The following is a 26614-nucleotide window of genomic DNA, read 5'->3' as shown; positions in this document are numbered from 1 at the left end:
ACTGACTGCAAGGTAACTGCTTGAAGCAAAAACCTCTGATGTGCAATGATCCACTAACTTGAACAACAACCCTCAACACTCCTGACTCTCCCCTCAACACCTGACCCTCCATCCTGCCAATGTGGTAACAAAACCCCATCAACACTTGGCATCCCCAACACTCAATCCCTACTTGATACCCTCACCCTCACCAACTGACCCCTCACCAACTAACCTGCTATACTATCCCCTCACCCAACCAACTGCTAATCTGCTCTCTTACTAATCTGGTACTCTATCATCTTACCCACCTGGCATCCTATTCTCTCATTGTATCACCTGTCATCCTTCTCCCTTGCCCACCTGCCAACCCCATCCCCTTATCCACCTGTCACCCATTTCCTCACCTGCCTGCACCTTACCCTGACATTAACTCACCACCCTCACTCACCTTGTACCTGCCTTCTTACCCACCAGGCACACCCTACTCCCCTACCCACCTATCTCCTTACTCATCTGTCACCTGACTCACCTGCAACATTATTACCATACCCACTCAACTTACACAGTTAATTTTCTTGTTAAAAAGCATGTAACTCCTGGAATAAAGCAGTTATTATCAATTAGCTAGTAATTTCAGAATAGGAAATTAGTCTCAGTATCTATGAATGAATCTATTGCCATAAAAAAATCTGATTCATTGATGTCTTGCTTTGAAAAAAATCTACTAACCTTACCTAGTCTGGGCTGACATAGAAGATAGGAGCAGAAATGGGCCATTTGGCCCTTTGAAGCTGCTCCACCATTCAATATGATCATGGCTGATTATCCTTTCCTGCTTCCTCCCCATACCCAGGGTGCTGTGTGATTCCAGGCACACAACAACATGGTTGGCCTTTAACAACGCTCAAAGGCATTTGGAAATAGGCCACAAATGCTAGCCCTTCCTGTGACACCAACATCTCAAGATAAAATAAAGAAAAATATTGGGAAATAAGCAGAAATTGCAACAGAAAACTTGAATTCAAAGTAAGGCAATTTAGCAAATATATTCTGATCATATAGAGAAAGAATTATGAGTAGTGAGGAGGAGGTGTGTGGAGGAAAGGGTGTAGTGACAGGAATCATTGCAGGAAAAAGTGTAGAGTCAATGAAAAACAGCATTAGGAAGAATTGTGGTGAGACAAGAGAGATGATAAAATCTTGTAAGTGAAAAGCGAAAGAGAGTTGAAGGTTTTGAAAGGGGGAAAAAAATGTCTTTGAGTAATGATATACAGTCACATTCTGAATATAAATATTCCCTTGGCATTTTGTAATATAAATAATTACAAATATTTACCTTTTAAAATTATATTTTTAATGTATAGAGAGCTGCTGCCAGTTACTTAGAGAATTCATGGCAATGACGTTTATAGTGCAGTAGAGAGTGTAGAATGTTTCAACCTAATGAGCTGCAATCACATTGACAATCAGCTGTCTCTTCTGCTCTCTTTTTTTAAGAAGTCAATCGTATTTCACCTCCTTATGCAGCAAATCAAGAGGAATGAAGGCTGGGAATGATTTTTAAAGCAGGCTACAATCTTTGTAACATTGTACATTTTAAAAAGGATTCCAACAGTGGATTTCACCTATTAAAGCCATATTGTGTTCATTAAATTGTGAATTTCTGTACTAGAAGCATGTTAATTCATACAATATATTCTGTAAGGCACAGAGAGACTGTTGTGTTTAATCCATGAGAAAGGGATGGAGTATCCCTGTGCCTTTTTCTAATCTAAATTTCTCTTTATGGTTTTAATATCTTGTTATAAAAGCACACCATATTTAATTTTTTTCCTCTGCTCTTTTAGCAATGGCATTGTATATAAAATTTAAAACGAAAAGCTTAACTAATTAAATAAACAGTCAAAGGTATTTAAAACAACTCAAATGTTAATCTTCACACACTTAACTTTCAGAATCTTTGCTTTGATAGTGTTCTCTTTCTTAAAGATGTGCTTAAAGAATGGGATCCACAACAAAAAGACAGTTCTCTTACTCATGGCTACAGTTCTAAATAGATCTGGATTTGTTGGCATTGCTCAGTAATGCCTGCATTCTGCCACACAACAGTCTTATGAGGACAGCTAAACGGGCCGGTAGCACCATGGATTAAAAATTGGATGAGGGTTAGGGTACAGAGAATAATGGTTAACAGGTACATTTCAGGCTGGAAAAAGGTTTGTAGTGGAGTTCCCCAGGGGACAGATAGTGGGACCCTTACTTTCCATAGTATATAAATGATCTAGATTTTGGTGTGCAGGAGCGGAACTCTCGCTTCTGCCCACAGACTGTGTTTAACATCAGTACAATGGGTGGAACCAATGTAACGTGAACATTAACCCTTTTAAAACTATTACCTTCTGCAACACTGGGGTTGCCTCACTGGCAGCTATGGTAACAGATCCGTCTGAGCGAAATAAGCAAAGATGAACTGACACTCAAAGATCTCTGTTTGAATCTTGTTCTCTAAGAACTCTTTTTTTGTTCCAAAAACACATTTTATTCACAAAAATTCTGAAGCTACATTGAGTCCAATCCAAATGTCAAAATTGAGGTAGTAGAACATAGATTCCTACACGTTATTAGATTTACAGTATATTAAAATATTCCCCTTATACATTCACATTGATGGGTTTTCACATTCGTTCCAGTTGCTTGATGTGATCTCTCTCTCCATTGAATCTTTACTACACTTACATCTTCAATGCATCCCTTAGCACATTGTCTGCAAGTTGAAATATCCCTGAGGATTCCTTTATTTCCAAAAATATGTTTTGTCCATAAAGCACATTACGGTGCAATTCAAATCTGTCAATTTCGCAGTGAAATACAAATCAGTTTGGTTAAATATAATAAATGGGACTTCAGAGTGCCTCACTCTACGGACTCATCAGTGAGTTTAAAATCTCATCCCAATGTTGTTTAAAGAGCGCTACCTAATGATAACACTGAAGAACTGGCGTATAGCTGTTATTAATTCTGATAGTGCGAAGGAATGAAGATGAATCAATACATAACATTAATAAACTATAAAAAGATTACGAAAGCTAGAGTTGATTAAATCAGAAAGGAAAACATTTACAAAAAAAATGGTAATTACAAGAAATCAGGGATAGCAAAACAAGTAGCATTGCTTTACATTTTAGATAAAGGTTTTAGTATTTATTCCCATAGTTTAAAGTTAATATTATGTAATGTTGAGTAGCTCCATTGCTGTTTATTTCAGCGACAATGTGTGTGACAGCAACAAGCCAGCTAATCAGAGGACAGGAATTGTCAGCATTGTAGGGCCAATTGACTTTTCTTCCACCTCTGTTACATAGATTTCCCCTCATCACTGAATAGAGTCCTCACAACTGAAGACACATCACCTCCATTTAATTGCAGAATGAATAGGAGTTGTGAGTCATTTTTGTCATGATATTGTGATATATATGATTTACTGTCTTCAGTCTTGGGGTTGGGCCAGTTCAGTTGGCTGGATGGTTGGTTTGCGAAGCAGTGTGATGCCAATAGCATGGGTTCAATTCCTGCACCAGCTGAGGTTACCATGAAGGACTCTCCTTCTCAATTTCTTCCCTTGCCTGAGGTGTGGTGGCCCTCAGGTTAAATCACTACTAGTCATCTCTCTCTAATGAGAGGTCTATGGTCTGGAAAGATAATGGTGATGACAGTCTTCAGTAGCTGCTTGTCGAGAGAGCAGTAAAGCAATAGGAGCCTGTCTGCCTTTTATTTTGGCAGGAACACACATTAGTTAAGACAGGGCTAGGCTTAGCAAATGACCATCAACCATGATTAAATAACTTGTTAATATTCACTAAACTCAAGCCCACTGACCTTTTGGGAAATAAAAAGATGGTCATTAATGATTTTAATAAAGAATTCAGGAGGAACCTTGTTACCCAGAGAATGCTGAGATCACACTAGGCCATATAGTCCTTTGAGCTATTCCAATTTTTAAAACAACTTAGATAGTACCTTTAATGTAGTGAAATATCCCAAGGCGTATAACTGGAATACTTGTGAAACAAAATATGATACTGAACAACAAAGCAGCTTTTAGGTGGCCAAAGCATTTATCAAAGACATAGGTTTAAAAGGATATCCTGAAGGAGGCAGAGAGCTGCTAAGAGGAAATTCCACAGCCACCAATCAGAGTTAGAGGAGTGTAGATATATTGGAGGGTTGTGGCCTTCCAGGAGATGGCAACAATCAGGAGGGGAAATGCTGTGGATCATTTTGAAAACAATAATTGGAATTTTAAAATCAAGGCATTCCTTGACCCCAAAGGGTTTGAGAGCAACTTCTATAATATCATGGCCAATCTTCTACATCAACTCCTCTATCCCTTTGTACCAAAAGGTGAATGACCATTAGAATTAGAACTTCCATTTTAAGTAGTTGAGGTGAAAAGTATAAATTATGATGAAAACTTTTTTTGGGGGGAATTTGGATTCTAAAGGAGAAGTAAATGTTTTTTTTGTTTTTTAAATATGTGAATATCAGAGATTAGATTCGATTCCCTACAGCCCAACAAGTCCACACCGACTCTCTGAAGAGTAACCCACCCAGACCCATTTCCCTCTGACAAATGCACCTAACACTATGGAAAATTTAGCATGGCTAATTCACCTGACCTGAAACTTTATTGCTGGAACAGCACAGCAGGTCAGGCAGCATCCAGGGAACAGGAGATTCGACGTTTCGGGCACAGGCCCTTCTTCAGGCTCATTCCTGAAGAAGGGCCTGTGCCCGAAACGTCGAATCTCCTGTTCCCTGGATGCTGCCTGACCTGCTGTGCTGTTCCAGCAATAAAGTTTCAACTTTGATCTCCAGCATCTGCAGACTCACTTTCTCCTCCTAATTCACCTGACCTGCACATCTTTGGACTGTGGGAGGAAACCGGAGCACCCAGAGGAAACCCACGCAGACACGGGGAGAATGTGCAAACTCCACACAGGCAGTTGCCCGAGGCTGGGATTGAACCTGGGACCCTGGTTCTGTGAAGCAGCAGTGCTAACCACTGAGCACACCCTCCATTCATGTTTTCTTTTAGAGAAAGGATTAGAAAATTGTTTGGAACAGTGAGCTAAAGACAGACTTTCTGAGAAATCATGTGAATTAAGCCAAGTGACTCAACAAACTATCTGGTAGGATAATTGTTATTACGAGGAGAAAGTGAGGACTGCAGATGCTGGAGATCAGAGTCAAAAATTGTGGCGCTGGAAAAGCACAGCCAATCAGGCAGCATCCGAGGAGCAGGAGAGTTGATGTTTCGGGCATAAGCCCTTCATCAGGAATTGACTTGAACTTTCATGGCTTATAGAATGTGTGGCCAGGGGCCAGAAGCATGTTGCTATTCAGAAGAATGGACCATAATAACTTAAAAGTAGTCAATATCTTGAGTTTATTCCTTAGAGTTCAGTGAGAAAAGTCAATGAGTTAGTGTCAGAGAAATTCAGCCCAATGAATCAGAGACCACAAATGAGAATTGCGGGAAAATTGTCAAACGGTTTATGAAACAAAGCAATATTGCAGAAGGGAAATTGATCAGGCTGATACAGAACTGATTCTCTGTTAGCCAGGATTCTCTTCCCCGGGCAGAAGGTGCAGGCAGGCTTTATAGGAGTACAACACCAAAGATAGCAATTGTAAAGCAATTACAGTACAAAGGTGAAAATTGTAAAGCATTTAAAACAAGAATAAACTGAATGGAAATTAATCATGTCCAGCAGCAACAATTCATTTGTAATTGCCATAGGGAATTCCAGCCATCTCCGTGAGTAGGGTGAGAATGTCTTCTTCATTGTATTTCTTGTCCCCGTGAATATGTGCAAATGTCCGTCCTCCTGGCATCCAGGTCTGAACATTGGTGTTCCTCCTGCGAGCAAAATCTTCCAGGGCCTCTCCATCTGCCTCTTTGTTTATGAGGTATCAGTTTCAATGGGAAACGAGCCTGCCCTTAGGGTATTGGGACTGCAGTGCTAATTGGGCTGGGAGCTTACTGTGTAGGCTGTTTGGGAAGTATATTCTCTGGTCTGAGAGTAGCTTGGCCATATCTGGCTTTGTTAGGTGTGCAGGGTAGCAGATTGACCTCCCACAGTTAGGCTGGATGGCTGTGTTTCTCTGGGAAAGATGGTAATGGTGACTATCAGATCTGATAAATGTGCAGAACGTTAGTGAAAGGAAACACTTGTGACCTTATCAGGTCAGTTAGAAATTGCACAGTGAACATAGGAGTGATACCTCACTGGGGTTGAATGTCTGTCAAGGATATTACTGGAAAAAGATTTATGATAAAATCCTTTTGAATTGTCCAACATATACACCTTTGTTTTCTTTTTGTGTAATCAATGTACATTGTTTTGTTAAAAGTACATTGGCAGCCTTAGTGCATTTGTTCAGTGACTGACCACCCAAATCAACCAAATTACAAAAATAAAACTTGCGTCTATGAAGTCAGGTTTCACTCTGGAGTCTGATCTGTGGGATCATAACCATATGCCTTTAAGGGGGTGCTAGAAAAGTACGTAATGGAGACAGGATTAAAAGAAAACGCAGATCAAGTATGATTAAATGGAGCAGCAGGAGACCTGGGTGAACCAGAGCACCAGTACAAACCAATTGCATTGAATAATCTGTTTCTGTGTTCTAAACTCTATATGAGGCAAGATGCTGGAAAGGATGACTTAGAGTCATAACTTAGCATGAGAAATGTACATTAGATGAGGAAAATTCAGAATTGGACTTGGGACGTATAGCACAACAACATTTCTTGTCAAGACTAATCTACTTTAAAAAGGCTTCTGAAATGAGGACTCTTTTATCTTTAAAAAATGCATCCTGTTACACCACCTCTTTAAGAAGAAAGAGCTTTAACTCGACAGTGTGAGGCATCTTGTCAGCACAGCTCCTGCTCCGCACTGTCTCAGTAATTTAACTTTCTATTGGAATTTAATTATGACCACACTTTCGTATTTAAATGGCAAGCGAGGGGAAAAAAAAGCACTTGTGATGGGTTCATTTGAAGCTTTCATTCCCCTAAGAGGGACAGATGGTATTTTCTGTCAATGTCAGCACAAAGCTCTTTCTGCTCTGATGAATAGAGCCTAAAGAGCCAGTGACATTATTCCAGATAGCAGAGTGGGCATGTAAAGGGGTCAAGGAGAGAGAGAAAATGTCAGGCCTGCACAGAGATAAAAGGAAGAGAAATCACTGCCAATTGTCTGTGCAATGCAACACAAGAGTTTCCCAGTTATTGAGAAGACAAACACTTTCTAACGGAGTTTGAAGTTTAATCAGCTGGAATTAAGGCAAAAAAGTAGAATTTAAGTGACAAAGGCTGAAGAAATTACTTTGCAACTACTCTTCTCTGGAAACAAAAATAAAACTTCCTTTTGATCCAAACTTTTTCATTTAAAAATGAACAGAATATGACACCTAGAACAAAACATTTTTAAAATTCCATTTTCACTCCTTACACCTTTGCCTCAGACCATCTGCCATTCTTTTGTGACCTGCCAGAATGGACTATTTCAACAATGCACTCCTGGCTGGCCTCCCATATTCCACCTTCCAGTAACTCAAGCTCATTAAACATTCTGCGGCTCATATCTAGACTCACAACAAGTCCTGCATATGCATCATCCCTCAACTCACCATCCTACATTTTCTCCTGGTCCAACAATGGGCAGTTTTTCCAGATCCTCACCTCTCCTGACACTGTGGTCTCTTCCAGCAACAGAACTTTACAAGAACAATATGTTCCTTTAGGTCTGCTCTCTCGTCCATCCATCATTCCACTTGCTGCCAGCCGTGCCTTTAGTTGTTTACACTCTGGAACTTTATCCCTGAATACTTCTTTCTTGTCTTTGGTAGAGAAAGAAATAATCAGTTTCCTCTCTGTGATTCTTCCATAGTAATGCAATTTCTCAACATCTGAAAATTGCATTTTTTCCTATACATAGTTTTTACGTCCAATGCTGTTCGCTGTGTGTTATACTTTGAGGTGCTTTACATACATGTGTTGTTTGGATATGTGTGTATATCAGCATATTAATTTGGAATTTTGTTGGGTAGGTGAATTACATGATCGTTTCCCCCCTCCTCAGTTCCATCCCTCCAACCTGCATTGGAGGTCGAGATGATTGACAGGCTCCCAAAGCTCTGCTAAATCACCAGATTACCTTAGCAGTGGTTTGATCACTTCCCTATACAGTCTTCATTCCTGTGGAAAGGCATTTTGCTGATACAAGATAAGGAATACGTCATATGGGAAAAAAATCATGGATCACATGGATTGAAATGCACAATTTTCTGTAATAAGTGCTTGCATATCAAAGAAATAGGGGCCAGCAAGTCAAAGCTCTGAATATTTTTCAATTGAAGTAACTTTGATATCCATTACAATGTAACAGAGACACTGGTGTTTATTTGTAGTAAAACAAATGTACCAACCCCTTACTTTTCTACTGATTGTTCCTTTGTGGCCTGCTGTGAAAATGTTTATTTTCGACTTTGACTCGATATTAAACAAGACCCTTGTAAGGAAAGATGCTTTTGTTTATTTGAGGAATTTAGGAAATGCAAAGCAATCTACATTTTTTTCCCATTAATATTAAGATATCAAGGTGAAACAAAATGTGCAAAATACAAAACACTAAAGTGAAAAAAAAACCTAGGACTACTTAGAGATGTTGGCAAAATAAATGAGGACGTGCAAGCTACATAATACCATTTGTGGCCAACCAACAGTCAGGTGTCCATTGCCTTGAACCCACATCATTGAGAGATGTCTCCTACCTTGTGTATGTCTACTTTTCTGCATGTTAACACCCTTCTCTGCCAATCAGCTATTAGTTTGCATACCACCATTCCGACAGTTGTCTATTACTGCATACAACTCAACTGAATGCCAACTTGGGTAGAATCACAGTCAGTAGTCCATTAACCTTCACACAATATACTAAAACTAATTTATTACCCATGATTCGGAGATGCCGGTGTTGGACTGGGGTGTACAAAGTTAAAAATCACACAACACCAGGTTATAGTCCAACAGGTTTAATTGGAAGCACTCTAGCTTTCGGAGCGACGCTCCTTCATCAGATGATTGTGATGAATCACCTGATGAAGGAGCGTCGCTCCGAAAGCTAGTGTGCTTCCAATTAAACCTGTTGGACTATAACCTGGTGTTGTGTGATTTTTAATTTATTACCCATTGTCACTTATACTCAAATCACCATGAGCAATTTGTTATATATTGGGAGCATATCTGGAAGTGAACTTGCTACAGTCACAGATATACAGAAAGATGCAACCATAGAAGAACTCAAGAGATGTACTGCAAGATAGTTTATTTGGTAAGGGCAATATTACTGTATTATACAGAAGCAGTCATCAAAAGTTTGGTCCTTGATCGGTCCTGCTGAAACAGCTGAATGTTGGCAATACAGAAACTATACTTAAACATAGTGTTCTTAAGATAGAGAGAGACAGAGAAAAAGTAATGAAAGCTTTCTGTTCCAAATTAAACACTGGTACATTAACATCAGGTCAGGACATAATCTGACTGTTGTAATGCCTGCCACGATCAAGCTGGTCTGGGTTCACAAATAAAACTGGGTAAGATAGGGGATGGCTCCTGGCAGCTGTTGATCTGTATCCTTCTTGAAAAGAGGAACGAAGAAAACTGCAAATCAATAAAAAGGACTCTATAAATGCAAAATGTTGCATGCTCCCAAAGGGTTAATAAACATCAGTCTTACAGAACTTATTTTTCAAAAAAAAGCAGTTACTGAACAAATTCAGTTTGATTGCTACAATGTAATCTTTTCTCAGAAGCTCATGAATAAAGATAACGACTGATTTAAGTGTCGCTGCTGTCATTTCCTTTGAGAAAATTTATTTGAGATAACATAAGCAGGCTGACAAGCTGGGAGTAAGTTAGGAGAAAACGAGCTGCATGTTTGCAGGGTGATGAGTTTAAAATCCAATCCTTGTAGGTCAACTTAAGCAAAGAGAGAAAAATGCATCTTGAATTAAGTATATTCATCATAATATTTACTTGCTAGTAACCCTTTTCTCTTGTAAAATTATACAGTTGCAATTACCAACCTCATTTATTGTACCAAAGGTGTTTGTAAAAGAAATGGCCCTTCTTACCCAAAGGCTACAATTCACAAACCAAATGACTTCACTGCCTGAGGTTATGTTATCGGAAGGACCCTGGCTTCAAAGAGCAATGACTTCACAACCAATTATAAAAGACAAAGCTTGACCTTAATTATTCTTCCAGCCACCCTCTTCCCAAAAAGTCGATGATTTTCCAGCTGCAGATCAGTTCTCACATTTTCTAATGTAATTAATACCTGGATTTATGACTGTGTGAAAAGTCACCAATCATTGTCATTTATTTGTTGACACTGTGGCAAGGGGTTTTGGCCTCCTTTTGCATGTTAACAACTCTACAACTCTGTCTTAGACTGAGTGTAAAGGTTTTTTCTTAAAGTTTGCTCCTTTTCCTTTTAGAGTTTCCCCTTTCTGCCTGAATACAATGATTTTGTGCTTGGGGATTGATTCCATCAAGGCCTTGGTGAAGCCTGACCCAAGTCTCCATTAATCGTGAGAAACTCAGCAGTAAGCATTAGCCAATTGTTTGACCACAATACAGATTCACAGACAAGCATTCATAGGCAAGGACCTGTTCTTCACAAAGAAAATTTGTCCAAGCCTTACGGTTTACTGGAATTACACAGAAACATGAGGACCTTAGAACATAGAACAGTACATCACAGTACAAGCCCTTCGGCCCTTGATGTTACTAACCTACATATCCTTCATAGTACTATCTTCCATGTGCCTATCCAAAAGTCGCTTAAACATTCCTAATGTATCTTACTCTACTACCACTGCTGGCAGTGCAATCTGCGCACCCACGGTCACTGCACACCCCAGGTCATCTCCTCTGCACAGAAGCTCTTCAGCCACATTCTGAAGCAGACTCGTTACCACAGCCACATCTCCTTTCTCAGCACCTGCCTACGGAATCGACTGATCCCCCATGGACTCCAGATCACCTTCCGACCAACACAATTTGGCATCCACCGCCAAACCACAACAACGCGACGGTCGGAGGAGGAGCGTCTTATCTTCCGACTGGGAACCCTCCAACCACAGGGGATGAACTTGGACTTCACCAGTTTCTTCATCCCCCCTCCCCCCACCTTGTCTCAGCCGAATCCCTCCAGCCCGGCACCGCCTTCCTGACCTGCAGTCTTCTTCTTGACCTCTCCGCCTCCATCCTACTCCGACCTATCACCCTCACCTTGACCTCTTTCCACCTATTTGTTCCAGCAATAAAGTTTCAACTTTGATCTCCAGCATCTGCAGACCTCACTTTCTCCTTTCTGTGTAAAGAAACTACCTCTGACATCTCCCCTAAACCTTCCTCCAATCACCTTAAAATTATGCCCCTCATGATAAACATAGAGAAAGTCTTTGGCTATCCACTCTATAATCTTGAACACCTCTATCAAGTCACCTCTCATCCTTCTTTGCTCCAATAAGAAAAGCCTCAACCTTTCTTCATAAAACACGTCCTCCAATCCAAGCAGCATCCTGGTAAACCTCCTCTGCACCGTCTCTAAAGTTTCCACATCTTTCCTATAATGATGCCCGAAACGTCGATTCTCCTGCTCCTTGGATGCTGCCTGACCTGCTGCGCTTTTCCAGCAACACATTTTCAGCTATAATGAGGCGACCAGAACTGAACACAATATTCCAAGTATGAATTCCTTGTTGTGTTCCCTATGACAATGCCTCAGCCATTCAGAATTGACCTACCAACTACTTAACGCCCTTTTCTCCTGTAGTATAAATGATTGAGATAGGGTTTAGGACATTCTGAAGTTAATCAATAATTTTATCAATAAAAATTAAGGTATTTAGCTGAAGAGTCAAATCTAATTGTGTAGGATTAGAAAGAGTAAGGAAAATCCAAGAATAACACAGTTATGTCAAACCTAAATTTTAAAAGCCTGATGCCTGGAAACAATGGGAAGAATTTAAGGAATTTCAGTGTATTGGAACAGCTAAATAGTTGGTTTAATCTAGATTTCAACACTGATGTGGAGGAGTATGTATGATGACAACTTTCAAACTTTAGGATTGAACGATACAGAAAAGCTCAGAGCAATGAAAATAGCAATATTATTAAAACTTCCTGATATATCTTTTCCCATTTGAATTCAATGTAGCAATTCATGTTTGAAAATGTGGATGAGCTTTGCGGGAATCAAGGATGTAATAAATGGCTCCTCACCCAGTCAGACAATCATTTTTCAGATGTAAAGATTAAAGAGAGAAGACTGTGTGCTGCTCTATTTTTATCATAAATAGATGAATTCTGCACAATTCCTGCTACATGTTAGCTCTAACTTGTTATTGTGCTGCAGTCCAGTGTTGATTAGAAATTCCCCAAGTTACTTTGCATCAAATTTCCTGTTATAACACTTATTTGTATTCATCTGAGCAGTTCATAAGCTCATAAGATATAGGAGCAGAATTAGGCCTATCGGCCCATCGAGTCTGCTCAGCCATTCAATCATGGCTGATGTGCTCCATACCCCCATTTCCCTGCCTTCTCTCTGTATCCCTTCAACCCATTACCGATTAAAAATCTGTCTAACTCCTCCTTAAATTTACTCGTTGTCCCAGCATCCACCACACTTTGGGGTAGCAAATTCCACAGATTTACAACCCTTTGGGAGAAGTAATTTTTCCTCAACTCTGTTTTAAATTTGCTTCCCCTTATCCGAAGACTATGACCTTTCGTCCTAGAATGCCCCACAAGAGGAAACATCTGCTCCATGTCTATTTTATCCACACCTTTTATCATCTTGAATATCTCAATTTGATCTCCCCACATTCTTCTAAGTTCCAGACAGTATAAACCTAAAGTGTTCAATCTCTCTTCATACAACAAACCCCTCATCGCTGGGATCAATCTAGTGAAAACCTCAGAACTGTCTCCAATGCCACTACATCTTTCCTCAAATAAGGAGACTAAAACTGTGCGTAATGCTCCAACTGTGGTCTCACCAATACCTTGTATAGTTGCAACAAAACTTCCTTACCTTTACATTCTATTCCTTCACTGGCAATACTTATATAAATATTGGTATGGATGTTAGTCTGAAACCAAACCAGAACTAGTGTAAAGGAATTGTCCTTCTTCCTGAAATGTTCCTGAAGAAGGGCTTATGCCCGAAACGTCGATTCTCCTGCTCCTTGGATGCTGCCTGACCAGCTGCGCTTTTCCAGCAACACATTTTCAGCTCTGATCTCCAGCATCTGCAGTCCTGACTTTCTCCTAAAGGAATTGTCAGTTTTGCATAAGGAACGGTTACATTAATCCAAATCATTAAGTCTATTTTAAGATCTTCTTAATGGAATCTTGGGGAGAAAATCCAAAATATTCACCTTGAGGGATCAAATGTTAACAGAACTGAAGTGTTCAGAACAGAATGTGGACAAAGATACTACTTGTTCATATTATGATTCTCAACTTAGACATTGTTAAATACGCATGCCCTCTGATGACCTAGTGAGTGAAACTACTACTATAATGGAGCTGGAAGCTTTTACTATCCAAAAGGGCATCAGGTTCAATTCTTGATGTGAGTGCTCCACTAGCATCAATGCACCACAAGGAGGAGAGAAGCATTCAGGATCTCCATTGTCAGATATGGACAGATGGGTGTTGGAATGGGGCACAACCTAGCACAGCTTTTAAGTTCCCCAACCCAGTCCAATCGTTCACTGACATTCACTGTCCTGAGATAAAATGAAGAATGGACAGTGGAGTCAGATTCCAGACTAATGGTCTTGAAAATGCATGGCAAAGTGTGGGATAAAATGAAGAAGGTGATGGTGGGGCTATGGTGGAAGTTAAGAAGGAGCCTCTGAAAACTATAGATCCAAAAAATCAAATTATATCATGAAATAGGCTTGTGAAGTACATATTAATCTGTCAGAAATCATTCATCTCAGTGTGATCTACTGCTCGTTCTTATTCCCATGAAGAACTGTATTGCATGATATTTCTAGCTATTACATCCTCTCGAATACTACACTGTGACACACACTAACCAGTGTGAAATATACTGCAGTCCAGATATACCATGATCCCTCACTGTGATATTGCATAATCATTAGACCATGGTACAGTAGAGAGGGAGGCCATATGATGTAACTTGTCTGTGCTGCCTGTTTAATAAAAGTGCTATCCAATTAGTCTCATTCCCCTTCTCTTTCCATCTGGTCCTGCAAATTTCTCCACTTCAAGGTTTGGCTCATTTCCCTTCTGTAAGTTATTATTGAAATGCCTTCCACCTCCTTCTCAGACTGTATTCCAGAATTGCTAAGCCCTTTGTGTTACTGTGCCACATAAGTACACCCAGTGAAGACCCAAGGCTGACACTTTGGAGGTGATTTTCAGTTTAGACATGGGCAAAAAGACTAGTGAGTAATGACAGGCTGTCCATTTTAAAGCCTGGCCAGTTCCAGGAACATATAACCAGCTCCTGATTCACAATTGCCAGCTTTTCAACTTTGGCCAAATTTACAATGACATCCATCGAGTTTACATTTGTGTTAATAATTTATCTCGAGTGTGAGTACATGTAGATTAGATTAGATTAGATTAGATGATTAGATTAGATTACTTACAGTGTGGAAACAGGCCCTTCGGCCCAACAAGTCCACACCGACCCGCCGAAGCGTAACCCACCCAGACCCATTCTCCTACATTTACCCCTTCACCTAACACGACGGGCAATTTAGCATGGCCAATTCACCTAACCCCTGCACATTTTTTTTGGATTGTGGGAGGAAACCGGAGCACCCGGAGGAAACCCACGCAGACACGGGGAGAATGTGCAAACTCCACACAGAGAGTCGCCTGAGGCGGGAATTGAACCCGGGTCTCTGGCGCTGTGTTGGTGTTCTTGGTGTTCTCATTTATAATTATTCCACTAAGATAATAGAGCCAAACGCCACCCCTTCCAAAACATATTTAGGCCCAAATAACTTAGAGGGAAAGCCATGAGTGAGGTAGAGTTTAGAATTTCCTACCTTCAAATGTTACACATATTTAAAGGTTTAAAGATCCTTGAGCTAAAACATTGTGCCGATAGCTATAATATTTGATGTATTCAATACTTGATTTATACCTGATAAACCACTACTCTCCTGATTAGAATAGTTGGAGGTTATCTAGTATACACTGACTTTTGACATAATGTTCTGATTGGTTGGAAGTGTTATCCCATGGTCAATCACCCATCTCACCAAAGCCAGACACAACATGAACTCTCCTGAAGAGCATATATTAAATTCCCTCTAACAAATCACCACTCAATTTTTTTATACACTCTCAAAGACATCCTTATGGAATGTCTAGTGAATTCTTTGCTTTTTCTATTTGTCATATTACATGTATTCCAACACCTTCTGAAATCATTCAAGTAGAGTGATTTTGTTTTGGATTATTTGCCTTTGAAACTCACTGCTGCTGACAATCCAGTTACAAATTTTCAGTAGGGAAAATTCCATGGCACAAAAAAAATCAATCTTTACTTAAAAATCCCAAGGGTTGAATATTAAGTGAACATTTCAAATTTACTGTTAAAATGAAGGTCATATTCTGGAGATTAAAATTCTACGTGTCTGAACTCTGTAAGTACAGTATTTTAGTATTTTTGAGAAATTAGGTTGAAGACAGTTCTGTACTTTGGGTGTCTCTTTCCCCCCGTGTCTAATTTGTAGCAGCAATTCCACTAACTGGAACAGATAAGCTGGAGTTGTGATTTCAACTTTTTCATATCAATGCGTTTATCTCAGTGTGAATGTACCATTCAACATCACAAGCAGTTTGTGAGGTAAACAGACTTTAGTAACATTGGTCGGATAGCTCAGAATATGGAGGAAAGAGAGAGAGAGATTGGTTCATCACTTAACACAACTCTTATGTTTTCTTTCCAGCTGTCTAAGCACTAATAAAATCAATTCTCTTAACATAAATTGAATGAGCCTATTCAGCAGAGTCCATGACAACGGCTGTCCATCTTCTATCCTTCCCCAATTAATCAATGATCAAACCATCAGTAATCAATCCACATTTTCAAAAGAAGGGTGCAAACTTCCACCTGCCAAGAGGTGCTCCTCAACTTCAGTCAACATTGCACTTAGTTAAAAAAGGATGAAAGTCCAATGCTACAAGCCTCGGGGACCTTTATAATATTGGAACTGTGTGCAGTTATTCAGAACTGACTTTTAAAATAAAAAAATTGCCTCTCCTCTTTAGCCCTGAGATGGTAAACATTCTGGGAGGAAATGCACTAGTTGTTATCTTGTTTCTACTGACCAGTTCATCTTGGACCTCATGCTGCATCATAGCAACCAAGTTGGGCTGTTCACCCACTTAAACTTCAAACTTTTGTATATCACATGGGAATGAAAGTCTCCAGGAGCTGTGTTCCATTCATTACCTTCTTTTCACGATGCAGACAGGACAAAGCTCTCTAGCAGTATACACTCCGTGGTTGGGGTGGAGGGGGTAGGTAAATGCTGAGTTATAGTGAATCATAAAGCCAATTCTGCTCTCGCTGCCAAAGGAAAAAAACTGATGATTCAAAGCTTCACCGTACGACGATAAAATGCCCAGTCATGCAGTTGAGAACAGGCAGAAAATAGCAGATCCCGTTCATGTGATTTCACACAAAATGCAGAAAATTGGGGACAGGATTGAGACCTTGTTGTTTGTGAATGCACAGTCACGTGGTTAAAATAATGATTACACCACAACCTTCCTAATGTGAGTGGACTGAAAAAGATTTGTATTTATGTAGTGCTTTTCATGATCACCAGATCTCAAAATCCTTTGTAGATAATAAAATACCCTTTGAAGTATAGCCACTGTGGCAGCTGGTTTGTGTTCAGCAAATTCCCATAATCAACAATGTGGAAATGATCAGTTATTTTTGTGACTGCCCAGTCTAGGACATGAACTTAGAGTCTTATGATTCAGAGATAAGTGTACTATCAACTGAACCATGGCTGATATACAAATGAGGATAAAAAAACATTTAGTTACAAGACAAAAGCAATTTGGAAAGACATTCTATTGCATGTAGGGGAAGCAAGTGCATTACCATGAGATGACGCAGATTAAATCATTTCAGGTTTTGACCCATTTGCCCCCATTTTAGTCAATGCTCAATTATTTGATCAGAGATCAGGTAAGCAAACCTGAAGACGACCTGTTTCCTAACCACCTGCCGAACACCAACAAAATGCAAAAAAGGCAAAAATGATAAAAGGTCAACTCTGCTTCTCTCTTCCAGAATGTTGCCAGGTCTGTTGACTATTTACAGTATTTTCTGTGCTTATTTCAGAGATGGAGTCAGATCTGCACAGGATTACAATGGGAGCAGTACCATACAATTCCAAGAATTTCAGCCAATCCTCCATACTAGAACAGAAGAGCTGCTCAGCAACACCTTTGCTAAACCCCAAAACATTTGAAAAACTATTTATTCTGTAACTCCCCACCAAACATTCTCATCATCCAGAACTCTGCCATTTCTACACAAACATTTCAATAGAATGGCTTACAACTCGTTGAGCTGCAGTTGATAGAGCTTGCTATACGAACACATCTGACACAATTTCTGATGCCTTTCTTTGCTGTCCAATGCTATGAAAATCAATTTATACCCTTGTCCCAGTTGTACCTCACTGGAGAACATCCAAAATATGAAATAATACACAGGACACACATCTTGCAAGAGAAGGAAACGTAAATCAAATGACAACTCAATCTATCATAATTTTGGAGGGTTTGCTGAGATTGCAGATTGAGAAAGGCTTTGAGGCGTTGCTTCTCTACAAAGATCATGCACAACCAGGTTGTGGGAGAGAGCAGAAACATAGACAATCCATGGCATGATCGATATTTATACAGAGGTCTGAAGGATACCACATGGAAATGAACACTAAATACTGTGATGCTGAAACTCACAAACACAAATAAAAGGTTTTGGAAAAGGGCTGACAACATCTATGAAGAGAGAAACAGACGTTTCAAGTTGAATACAAATCTCTTTCAGGAATCACTCTGAAACTGGGAGAGGACATGTTTGTGATGTGTAACCAAAATTGGAAGTTGACTTTATGAATGCTTTAACAATATTTTGACCTTTCAAAAAATACTATCAACAATGTCCTGTTTGAAAAGCAATGTATTAATATTTCCTCCAAATAGTTGCTGTAATTGCTGCTGACAAACCAACTTGTTCAGTATTACTGGAGATGATAGCTGGCAGAATAAACCTGCCTGATTTCAATTGCTCAAATTGGCATGCTGACATGAAAGTGCATATTGTGCTTTGCAATACCAGCAGTTATTCAAGGTTTTGCTTTTACTGCGTTCTTGAACAGGAATCTTGTTTATTTTTCATTTGTCCAAGGGATGTGAGTGTTGTCAGCCAGGTTGTCATTTGTTGCCATCCCTATTTGACCTTGAGAAGGTGATGGTCAATAGTCTTCTTGAACCAGTTTGTGGGGGAGGTGCACCCATGTTCCTGTTAGCTAGGGAGTTCCAGGATACAGTGACTGAATTAATAAATATATAGTTAAAATTTAGAATGGTATAAGATTTGGAAGGGAACATTCCAGTGATAGTGTTTCCAAGTCCCTATTGTCCTTCCAAATGATAAAGTTTGGAAGGTACTGTTAAAGGAGGTTTGGTGAGTTGCTGCAGTTTATCTTGGAGACAGTGCAGACTCTGGTCCCTGGGGAACAATGATGCAGGCAGTCAATGTTAAAGGTGGAGGACCCAGTGCTGATCAAGCAGACTGCTTTTTCTTGTAGGGGTTGAGCTTTTAGTGTTGCTGGAGCAGCACCAGCCAGGCAAGTGGAGTATTCCATTACACTCATGGCCTGTGCCTTGTAGTTGGTGGACAGTCTGTGGTGATGTCAGGAGATGAATTACTCACCCCAGAATGACTAGTCTTTGAATGTTCTACGGGTTTCATATGTTCAGGAGCTACTAAAGTCGGCAATTGCAATGGATGAACACTATGTCAATTGTTAAAATTAAATCTGACCTTAAGATCTGTGAAACAGTAAAAAGATGGTAAATAGCTGCTTGAAATCTTTCAGCTTTATGAGTATGCTATGGAAATACAATAGTGTCACTTTAGCAATCTGGGATGGCAACAAATGACAACCTGGCTGACAACACTCACATCCCTTGGACAAATGAACAAAAAACAAAATTCCTGTTCAAGAACGCAGTAAAAGCAAAACTTGAATAACTGCTGGTATTGCAAAGCACAATACGCACTTTGTGATTCAGGGTAATGGGTTTTGAGTGTAGAAGTATGTGTCAGTTAGTTTGATCTGTTTCAATTTAAATACAATAGTGCCTAGAAAATAAGCAATTTGCCTCTATATAGTGACTTTAAATGTAAGCGATGGTCAACAACTATTGAGGATTTTGATAAATTCTAATTTTTGCTGCATTGGGAATCCAAATATCCCATGTATCAACACAAATTCAGAAAGTAGTGTTACCACGTGACTGCATCGCTTAATAAAGGTATTAAAAAGTAGTTCCTTAAAAATTAGTCTTCAGTAGGAATTCTTCAGAAGAAAATATGTGTTGTGCCAGATATCCTTTGAATATTACCTGACTATTCAATCTTTAGCTGTGAGACTGAACAGTAAGTGCTGACACCCTGTCTCATCTTGGAAGGACAGAGTAAAGAACATTGACTCCAAATTGAATCTTTCCTTTACCCAAAACCCCCCACACATATATCCATTTCAGTGCTGTCAAGTAATTATGTTTGTTGATTGCAATGCTTAAGATATGGTGTTTACCACCAGAACTTTTAATGCTAGTGTCGACCTCTTTGTAAAAGGGGTGCAGTAGTAATGGCTTGTACTATATTCACATGTCCTTGACTCTACCACTGCAATGTTTGCAAGTTATGTCACAGTACTAATAATTCAGTGCACTAAACTAACCTTCTGGGGAGAGAGGTTCAAATCCCACTGTGGCACATGGTGAAATTTGCATTCAATTAAAATCTGAAATTTAAAGTTTGTCTATTTGTGATAATGTAACTGTTGAAATATTTGATTGAAGGAAATCTGCTGCTCTATCCTGCACTGATCTTACACATGGTTGACTCTTAACCGTCCCGAGATAGCTTAATAATCCACCCAAATGAAGGGCAGTTAGAGTTGATAATAAACACTGGTCCAGCCAGTGATGTCCACATCCCACAAATGAGTAAAAAAGTTAATAATATGCATTTTTAAAAAATCACACAACACCAGGTTATAGTCCAACAGGTTTAATTGGAAGCACACTAGCTTTCGGAGCAACGCTCCTTCATCAGGTGATTGATGAAGGAGCGTCGCTCCGACAGCTAGTGTGCTTCCAATTAAACCTGTTGGACTATAACCTGATGTTGTGTGATTTTTAACTTTGTACACCCCAGTCCAACACCGGCATCTCCAAAATATGCATTTTGCTATTTTTAGGAGGAAGGCTGGAACTTTTCTTTCTACCAACATTGGAAGATCCCAGGTTCCACTTTTTATTACAGGGAGGATGTTCCAGTGCACTTATGTAACAGCAGTTAAAATAAAAATCAGCCTGATTATTGTTTATGATCAGTGTAATGTGATCACACCTCATGGAAGCAAACAGGTCAGATGGGGGCATAATTGAGTTGGGCTGGAACATCCTTCTCCTTCCTCAAGCTATTGAATAGCCCCTTAACATCCATTGAGACTCATGTGTAGAGTGGCAAAGATATTGAAGAGCAGAGGGAACATTTAATAAACAGCCAGCTCAGGTTACAATAGATATAGTATTCCAGAAGTATGAGATCAAATGGACTGAATGACAGCTTAATCTGAACCCAAACAAAACAGAAATTGCTGGTGAAACTCAGCAGGCCTGGCAGCATGCACAGGAAGGAAGCATAATTAATGCATCAAGTCTGGTGACTGTTCATCAGAACTGATAGCAATGATAAAAAGGTAGTATTCATGCTGAAGACAAGGTTGTGGGTGGATGAGGGGAGAGGTGGAGCTCGAAGACAGAAATATGAAAGGGGTAGGGAAACGAGGGGATTATTGCCTACCCCTTTAACACACCACATAACTGGCCAAAATCTCTGTCTCAGGCCTGCTGCAGTGTTCCGGTGTGTCTCAGTGCAAGCTTAAGGAACAGCAACTCATTTTCTTCTTGGGGAGCCTGCAGTCTCCAAGACTCAACATGAGTTCAATAACTTTAGAGCTTGATTCAATCCTTGCATGTTTTTTTTTTCCTTCCCTCACTCCTGGTCCTGTCAATGACAAGGGTTGCTTTTTACACAGCCAACTCATTTTAACCCCCTCTCAAGCCTATTATACTTTAGAGCTTGATTCAATCCTTGCATGTTTTTTTTTTCCCTTCCCTCACTCCTGGTCCTGTCAATGACAAGGGTTGCTTTTTACACAGCCAACTCATTTTAACCCCCTCTCAAGCCTATTATCACATTACATGGTTTGTTTTCAACACAGCCTGCCATTCCCTCCTACTCTCAGTTCTCATTATCACTTATTCAGAGTCCCCTCTATCCTGCCACAAATACAGAAAATGCTGGAAAATCTCAGCAGGTCTGACAGCATCTGTGGAGAGAAATCAGAGTTAACCTTTTAGGTCGAGTGACCCTTCCTCAGAACCCTCCCATCTATTCTGGTCCAGGCCTACTATCAGCAATCCCCTCATATTTCTCTCAGGGCTCCATCTGCTCACTTCGACCCACCTCCATCCCACCACCCACCCATATTTTCAGAATAAATTTTCCTCGCTATCAGTTCTGATCAGGAGTCACCAGACTTGAGACATTAACTCTGCTTTCACCTCCGCCAGATGCTCTGAACTGCTGATTTTCGCCAGCAATTTCTGTTTTTGTTTCTTTCTCTAGCATCTGCAGTTGGTTCAGTTTGAACTTATCTTGTTCAGTGACCATAGATGTATTCAGAAAAGATTAAAAAAGGATAAAAGGAGAATGCTCTCTCATTTAAGTTCCAAATTAATTTCAAAATGCAGGAGAGATAACCAGCATAAACTGCATTTGCAGCATATACAGCACTTCTGTAACTGACTCCAATAAATGTCAAAGTAACAAGCAGACTGAGCTACATTATATGCACCCAGCTGTGTAATGATACAAAAAGTGCATTTGATTGGATTTAATTACATGTTGTCACGTATGCTGTAGTATCTAATAATTATTTCTTTTACCACAATAAATTGAAAGATTCGCTGTAAAAGGTCGAATTGAGGCCAGTAGAAAATCATTACTTTCTGATAATTTTCTGACATAAAAAATATTTGATGAAGGATGGTATTTTATTTTGAAGAGAGCCTTGGTATCACAAAGTCTAATCAATGTAAAGCTGCTTCTTCATGTATAATAAAATGTCAGGAAATGGAGCACAGTTGAATAAACTGGACAAGAGCCAGACTTTCAATCTGTCTCTCCCTGTCCTTGTACTTTATCTCGTCTGTCTCTCACATTCTCTTTTACACCCTATCAACCCTTTATTCTTTCTCTACCCATAATTCCCGTTAGCAAATACTGATTCAAAGTCGAAAAGACCATTGTAGGAAGCAGAGTGTGCTATTCAGTCCACAAAACCATCTCATGACTCAACTAGATCATGACTGATTTGTACTTTAACCAGCCAGCTACCTTGATTTCTAACCATTTAAATACCACTACGTTTCTCTTAGTTTTAAAATTTTCAAGTGATTTAGGGTCAACAGGTTTTTTTCATGGGGGAGCATTCCACTACCTCTTGTATTAAAAGCTGCTTCCTGAAGTCATCGAGTTAAACAACTTTGCAGCTTTTCATTAGCTGTCATCTTTTTCCAACATAATCCCTTCTCAACATAACCCCCATTCCTCCACACCCCATCACAAAACATAGTTCAATTGATACAAACAAATCTGCTTTGCCTACTTTATGTGCCTTTTTGTTTCTTAAGTAAAATATTTCATTTGATTTCATAGTGTTGTAGCCATTTACAACTCTGAATGAAGCCATTCGGCCCATCATGCCTACATTGAAATTGGCTAGCTAAAAGAAGACAGAGGGTGGTGGTTGATGGGAGTTCAGTTACTAGTGGTGTACCGCAAGGATCTATTTTGGGTCCACTGCTGTTTGTCATTTTTATAAATGACCTGGATGAGGGCATAGAAGGATGGGTTAGTAAATTTGCGGATGACACTAGTAGATAGTGCCGAAGGATGTTGCAGGTTACAGAGGGACATAGAAAAGCTGCAGAACTGGGCTGAGAGGTGGCAAATGGAGTTTAATGTGGAAAAGTGTGAGGTGATTCACTTTGGAAGAAGCAACAGGAATAAAGAGAACTGGGCTAATGGTAAGATTCTTGGTGGTACACATGAGCAGAGATATCTCAGTATCCATGTACATAGATCCCTGACAGTTGTCACCCAGGTTGATAGGGTTGTTAAGATGGCATAGTGTTTTAGCTTTTATTACTAGAGGGATTGAGTTTCGAGCCACGAGGTCATGCTGCAGTTGTACAAAACTCTGGTGCAGCCACACTTGGAGAATAGCTTACAGTTCTGGTCACCGCATTATAGGAAGGATGTGGAAGCTTTGGAAAGGGTTCAGAGGAAATTTATCAGGATGTTGTCTGGTATAAAGGGAAGGTCTTATGAGGAAAGGCTGAGGGACTTGAGGCTGTTTTGTTAGAGAGAAGAAGGTCAAGAGGTGACTTAATAGGGACATATAAGATAATCAAAGATTAGATAGGGTGGACAGTGAGAGCCCTTTTATTCAGAAGGTGATGGCTAGCATGAGGGGACATAGTTTTAAATTGAGGGGTGATAGATATAGGACAGATATCAGAGGTAGTTACTTTACTCAGAGTAGTAGGGGCATGGAACGCACTGCCTGCAACAGTTGTAACTTTAAGGCATTTAAATGGTTATTGGATAAACATATGGATGAAAATGGAATGGCGTAGGATAGATAGGCTTCAGATTGGTTCCACAGGTTGGCGCAACATTGATGGCCGAAAGGGCCTGTACTGTGCCATAATGTTCTACTACTCCCGTTTCCAACTTTAGGCTCATTGCTCTAGAGGCTATGGCAACACAAGTGAATGTCTAAACGCTGATTAAGTGAGCTGTAGACTCTCACTAGCTTCTGGGGCGAAAAATTCTCAGCTCCCCTTTATCTTAAATTTATGCCCTGGTTATTGACATCTCCCCTGATTGAAAAAGTTCTTTCCTATTCACCCTATTAATGCCTCTTAGAAATGTATACACCTTTATTAGGTCCCCTCTTAACTTTCACAGCTCTAATGAGAACAAACCCAATCTATCCAAACTTCTCTCAAAACTCAGACCTTCAGCACCATCGCCAATAATATCCTTCCAAAACAAGGTGTTTGAAAGGGAGCAAAGAGGAAATTTACCAGGGTGTTACCAGAACTGGGAGGGTTTGAGTTAGGAGGAGACGCTGGATAGATAGACTTTTTTCACTGGAGCATAGGAGATTGAACGGCCTCGAATAATCAGTAAATGCTTTACTGGTGTGAACTTAAACCATTAGGGAAGAGGATTATAAATATATAGCTACAATCCAGTTTATTTGAAAGTGTAATCAGATATTAGATACACTGTAAAACCTTGCAGTTGAAGAATCTCAGAGCTATTTATTCTATTTTAATTTCCTTGAATGTTATAAAGTACATTATTAATGGCCTGCATTCATTCTCATTAAGCGATAATTTTCAAAGGTTTGTAAACCATGAAATCAGAGAAATTAAACTCCTCATGAAAATAATAGTTCTATATTACTCATAAACACATATATACACACACTATATTAAGTCCTCTGAAATGAATGTGGATACCACCAACTTCTCTCCCTTGCCCATCTTATTTGCATTGTATTCCAGGAAAATTCCCTATTTGCTAAAAATAGGCACCCAGAAAAGAAAGATTTTACTACCCTCTGGTGGCCACCAATATGTTTTGTTTAATTATTTTCAGTCATTTACATCTTCAACCTAATCAGATTAAAAAACAACCCTGAAAATCCCACCTTCATTTGCTGATCTAAGTGGCATATGTTGATATCAGTTATGGCAGCAGTTTAATGCTCTCAATGTCTCTGGTTCAAGAGAAGGAATTTAAACTGACATTTTAGGTAGTGATCAGGAGCAGAAATCCTATGACTTACAGTTGGTAAGTGTGTGCGTGTGTGTGTGTGAGGATAGTGAGAACAGGATCCAGCTTGGTTGTGATACTCTGTATGCGCATTTCTCTCTGCCTGCATTCACAGTCTGGGTTCACATATGGAAAATGATGGAAATAATGGCAGGCAACCAACATCTAAGCAAATTCTATCCCAGCAAGGAGTCAAAGCTTTCTATAGGGGACAGAAAAGAGTGAAAGAAAAACACTGACAGGTCTGAAGTCAAGGATTTTTAAAGACACTATGATTGAGACAACATAATGACTTCACTCTTTAGGGATGTCTCTTAATAGCAGGCTGCTGCATTCTATAAAATATGAATTATTGTAATGTGTTGAGTGACACTCGACACACAATCAGAGCAGTAAAGAATTTTTAAAAAAATGTTATAAAGAAAACGTAATATACTATTCAAATATAAAAGAAGTGTCATTTTCAGCAATACAAAATACAGACTGAACTTAAGGAACATACACCTGCTCGTACCATTAAATCAATTGGTTAAATATAGTATAAGGAATGAAATTGAGAGTTCGTAGAAGTTTATGGCAAGGCTGATAGTATATTATGCAGGATAACGTGATCTCACATAAAGAATTAATGGAAATAAGAAAGTCACTTAAGAGTGTAGCTTGTCAATTGCATAGACAGACATTTTAGAATTTTGCTTGATGAATCTTTTGGAGAAACAAACAAAAGGGTTACAGAAACTTTCCCCTGGACATTAACTGTGTAAATACTAAACTTACTTCAATCCAGTCAATTCAAATTGCAAACAATTTCAGTTGTTCAGGTGCATCATCTGAACTGAATAGATATACATGTTTGGTCAGTTGCTCAGAATGGTCTCAATCCATTCAAATTCTTTTCTGAGGATACACACTTTTCAATTTCACTGGAAAACTGAAAACCATTAAAGCTTTCCTTAGGGAAAATAGTTCCAGAGGAAAAATGTTGTTCCTGTTAAAATATTAGAATTTTAATCTACTCTCTCTTTAACGGATCCTCCAACAGATTTAAATTAATTGCTCAAACATAACACCTCATAGGTCAATCCAGTCAAAACATCCTTGTGACAGGACCATTAATGTCCATAGCAATAATAATGCATCATTTACCCAACAAGAAAACATATTAGTACATATAATGAAAGCTAGTTTGTTTTACATACGTAAAAATAAAACAAAGAATTGTGGATGCTAAAGATCCAAAACAAATACAGAAATTG

The 26614-nt window shown here is 39.4% G+C and overlaps 1 protein-coding gene across 1 annotated transcript in view; it reads right to left on the bottom strand.

The window, feature by feature from the left end:
* Positions 1-9356: 9356 nt before the first annotated feature.
* LOC122562398 (mevalonate kinase-like) overlaps positions 9357-26614 on the bottom strand; it is a 34251-nt gene continuing 16993 nt past the window's right edge. Inside the window, exon 7 of the mRNA XM_043715255.1 lies at positions 9357-9712. Coding sequence (XP_043571190.1) covers positions 9577-9712 — 136 coding nt within the window. The 3' untranslated portion in view covers positions 9357-9576. The remainder of the gene's footprint in view (positions 9713-26614) is intronic.

The sequence above is a fragment of the Chiloscyllium plagiosum genome, chromosome 25 (genome assembly GCF_004010195.1).
Source record: "Chiloscyllium plagiosum isolate BGI_BamShark_2017 chromosome 25, ASM401019v2, whole genome shotgun sequence".
Lineage (NCBI taxonomy): Eukaryota > Metazoa > Chordata > Chondrichthyes > Orectolobiformes > Hemiscylliidae > Chiloscyllium > Chiloscyllium plagiosum.
Note: the sequence above shows the minus strand (reverse complement) of the source record. Positions and strands in the feature narration are given on the sequence as shown.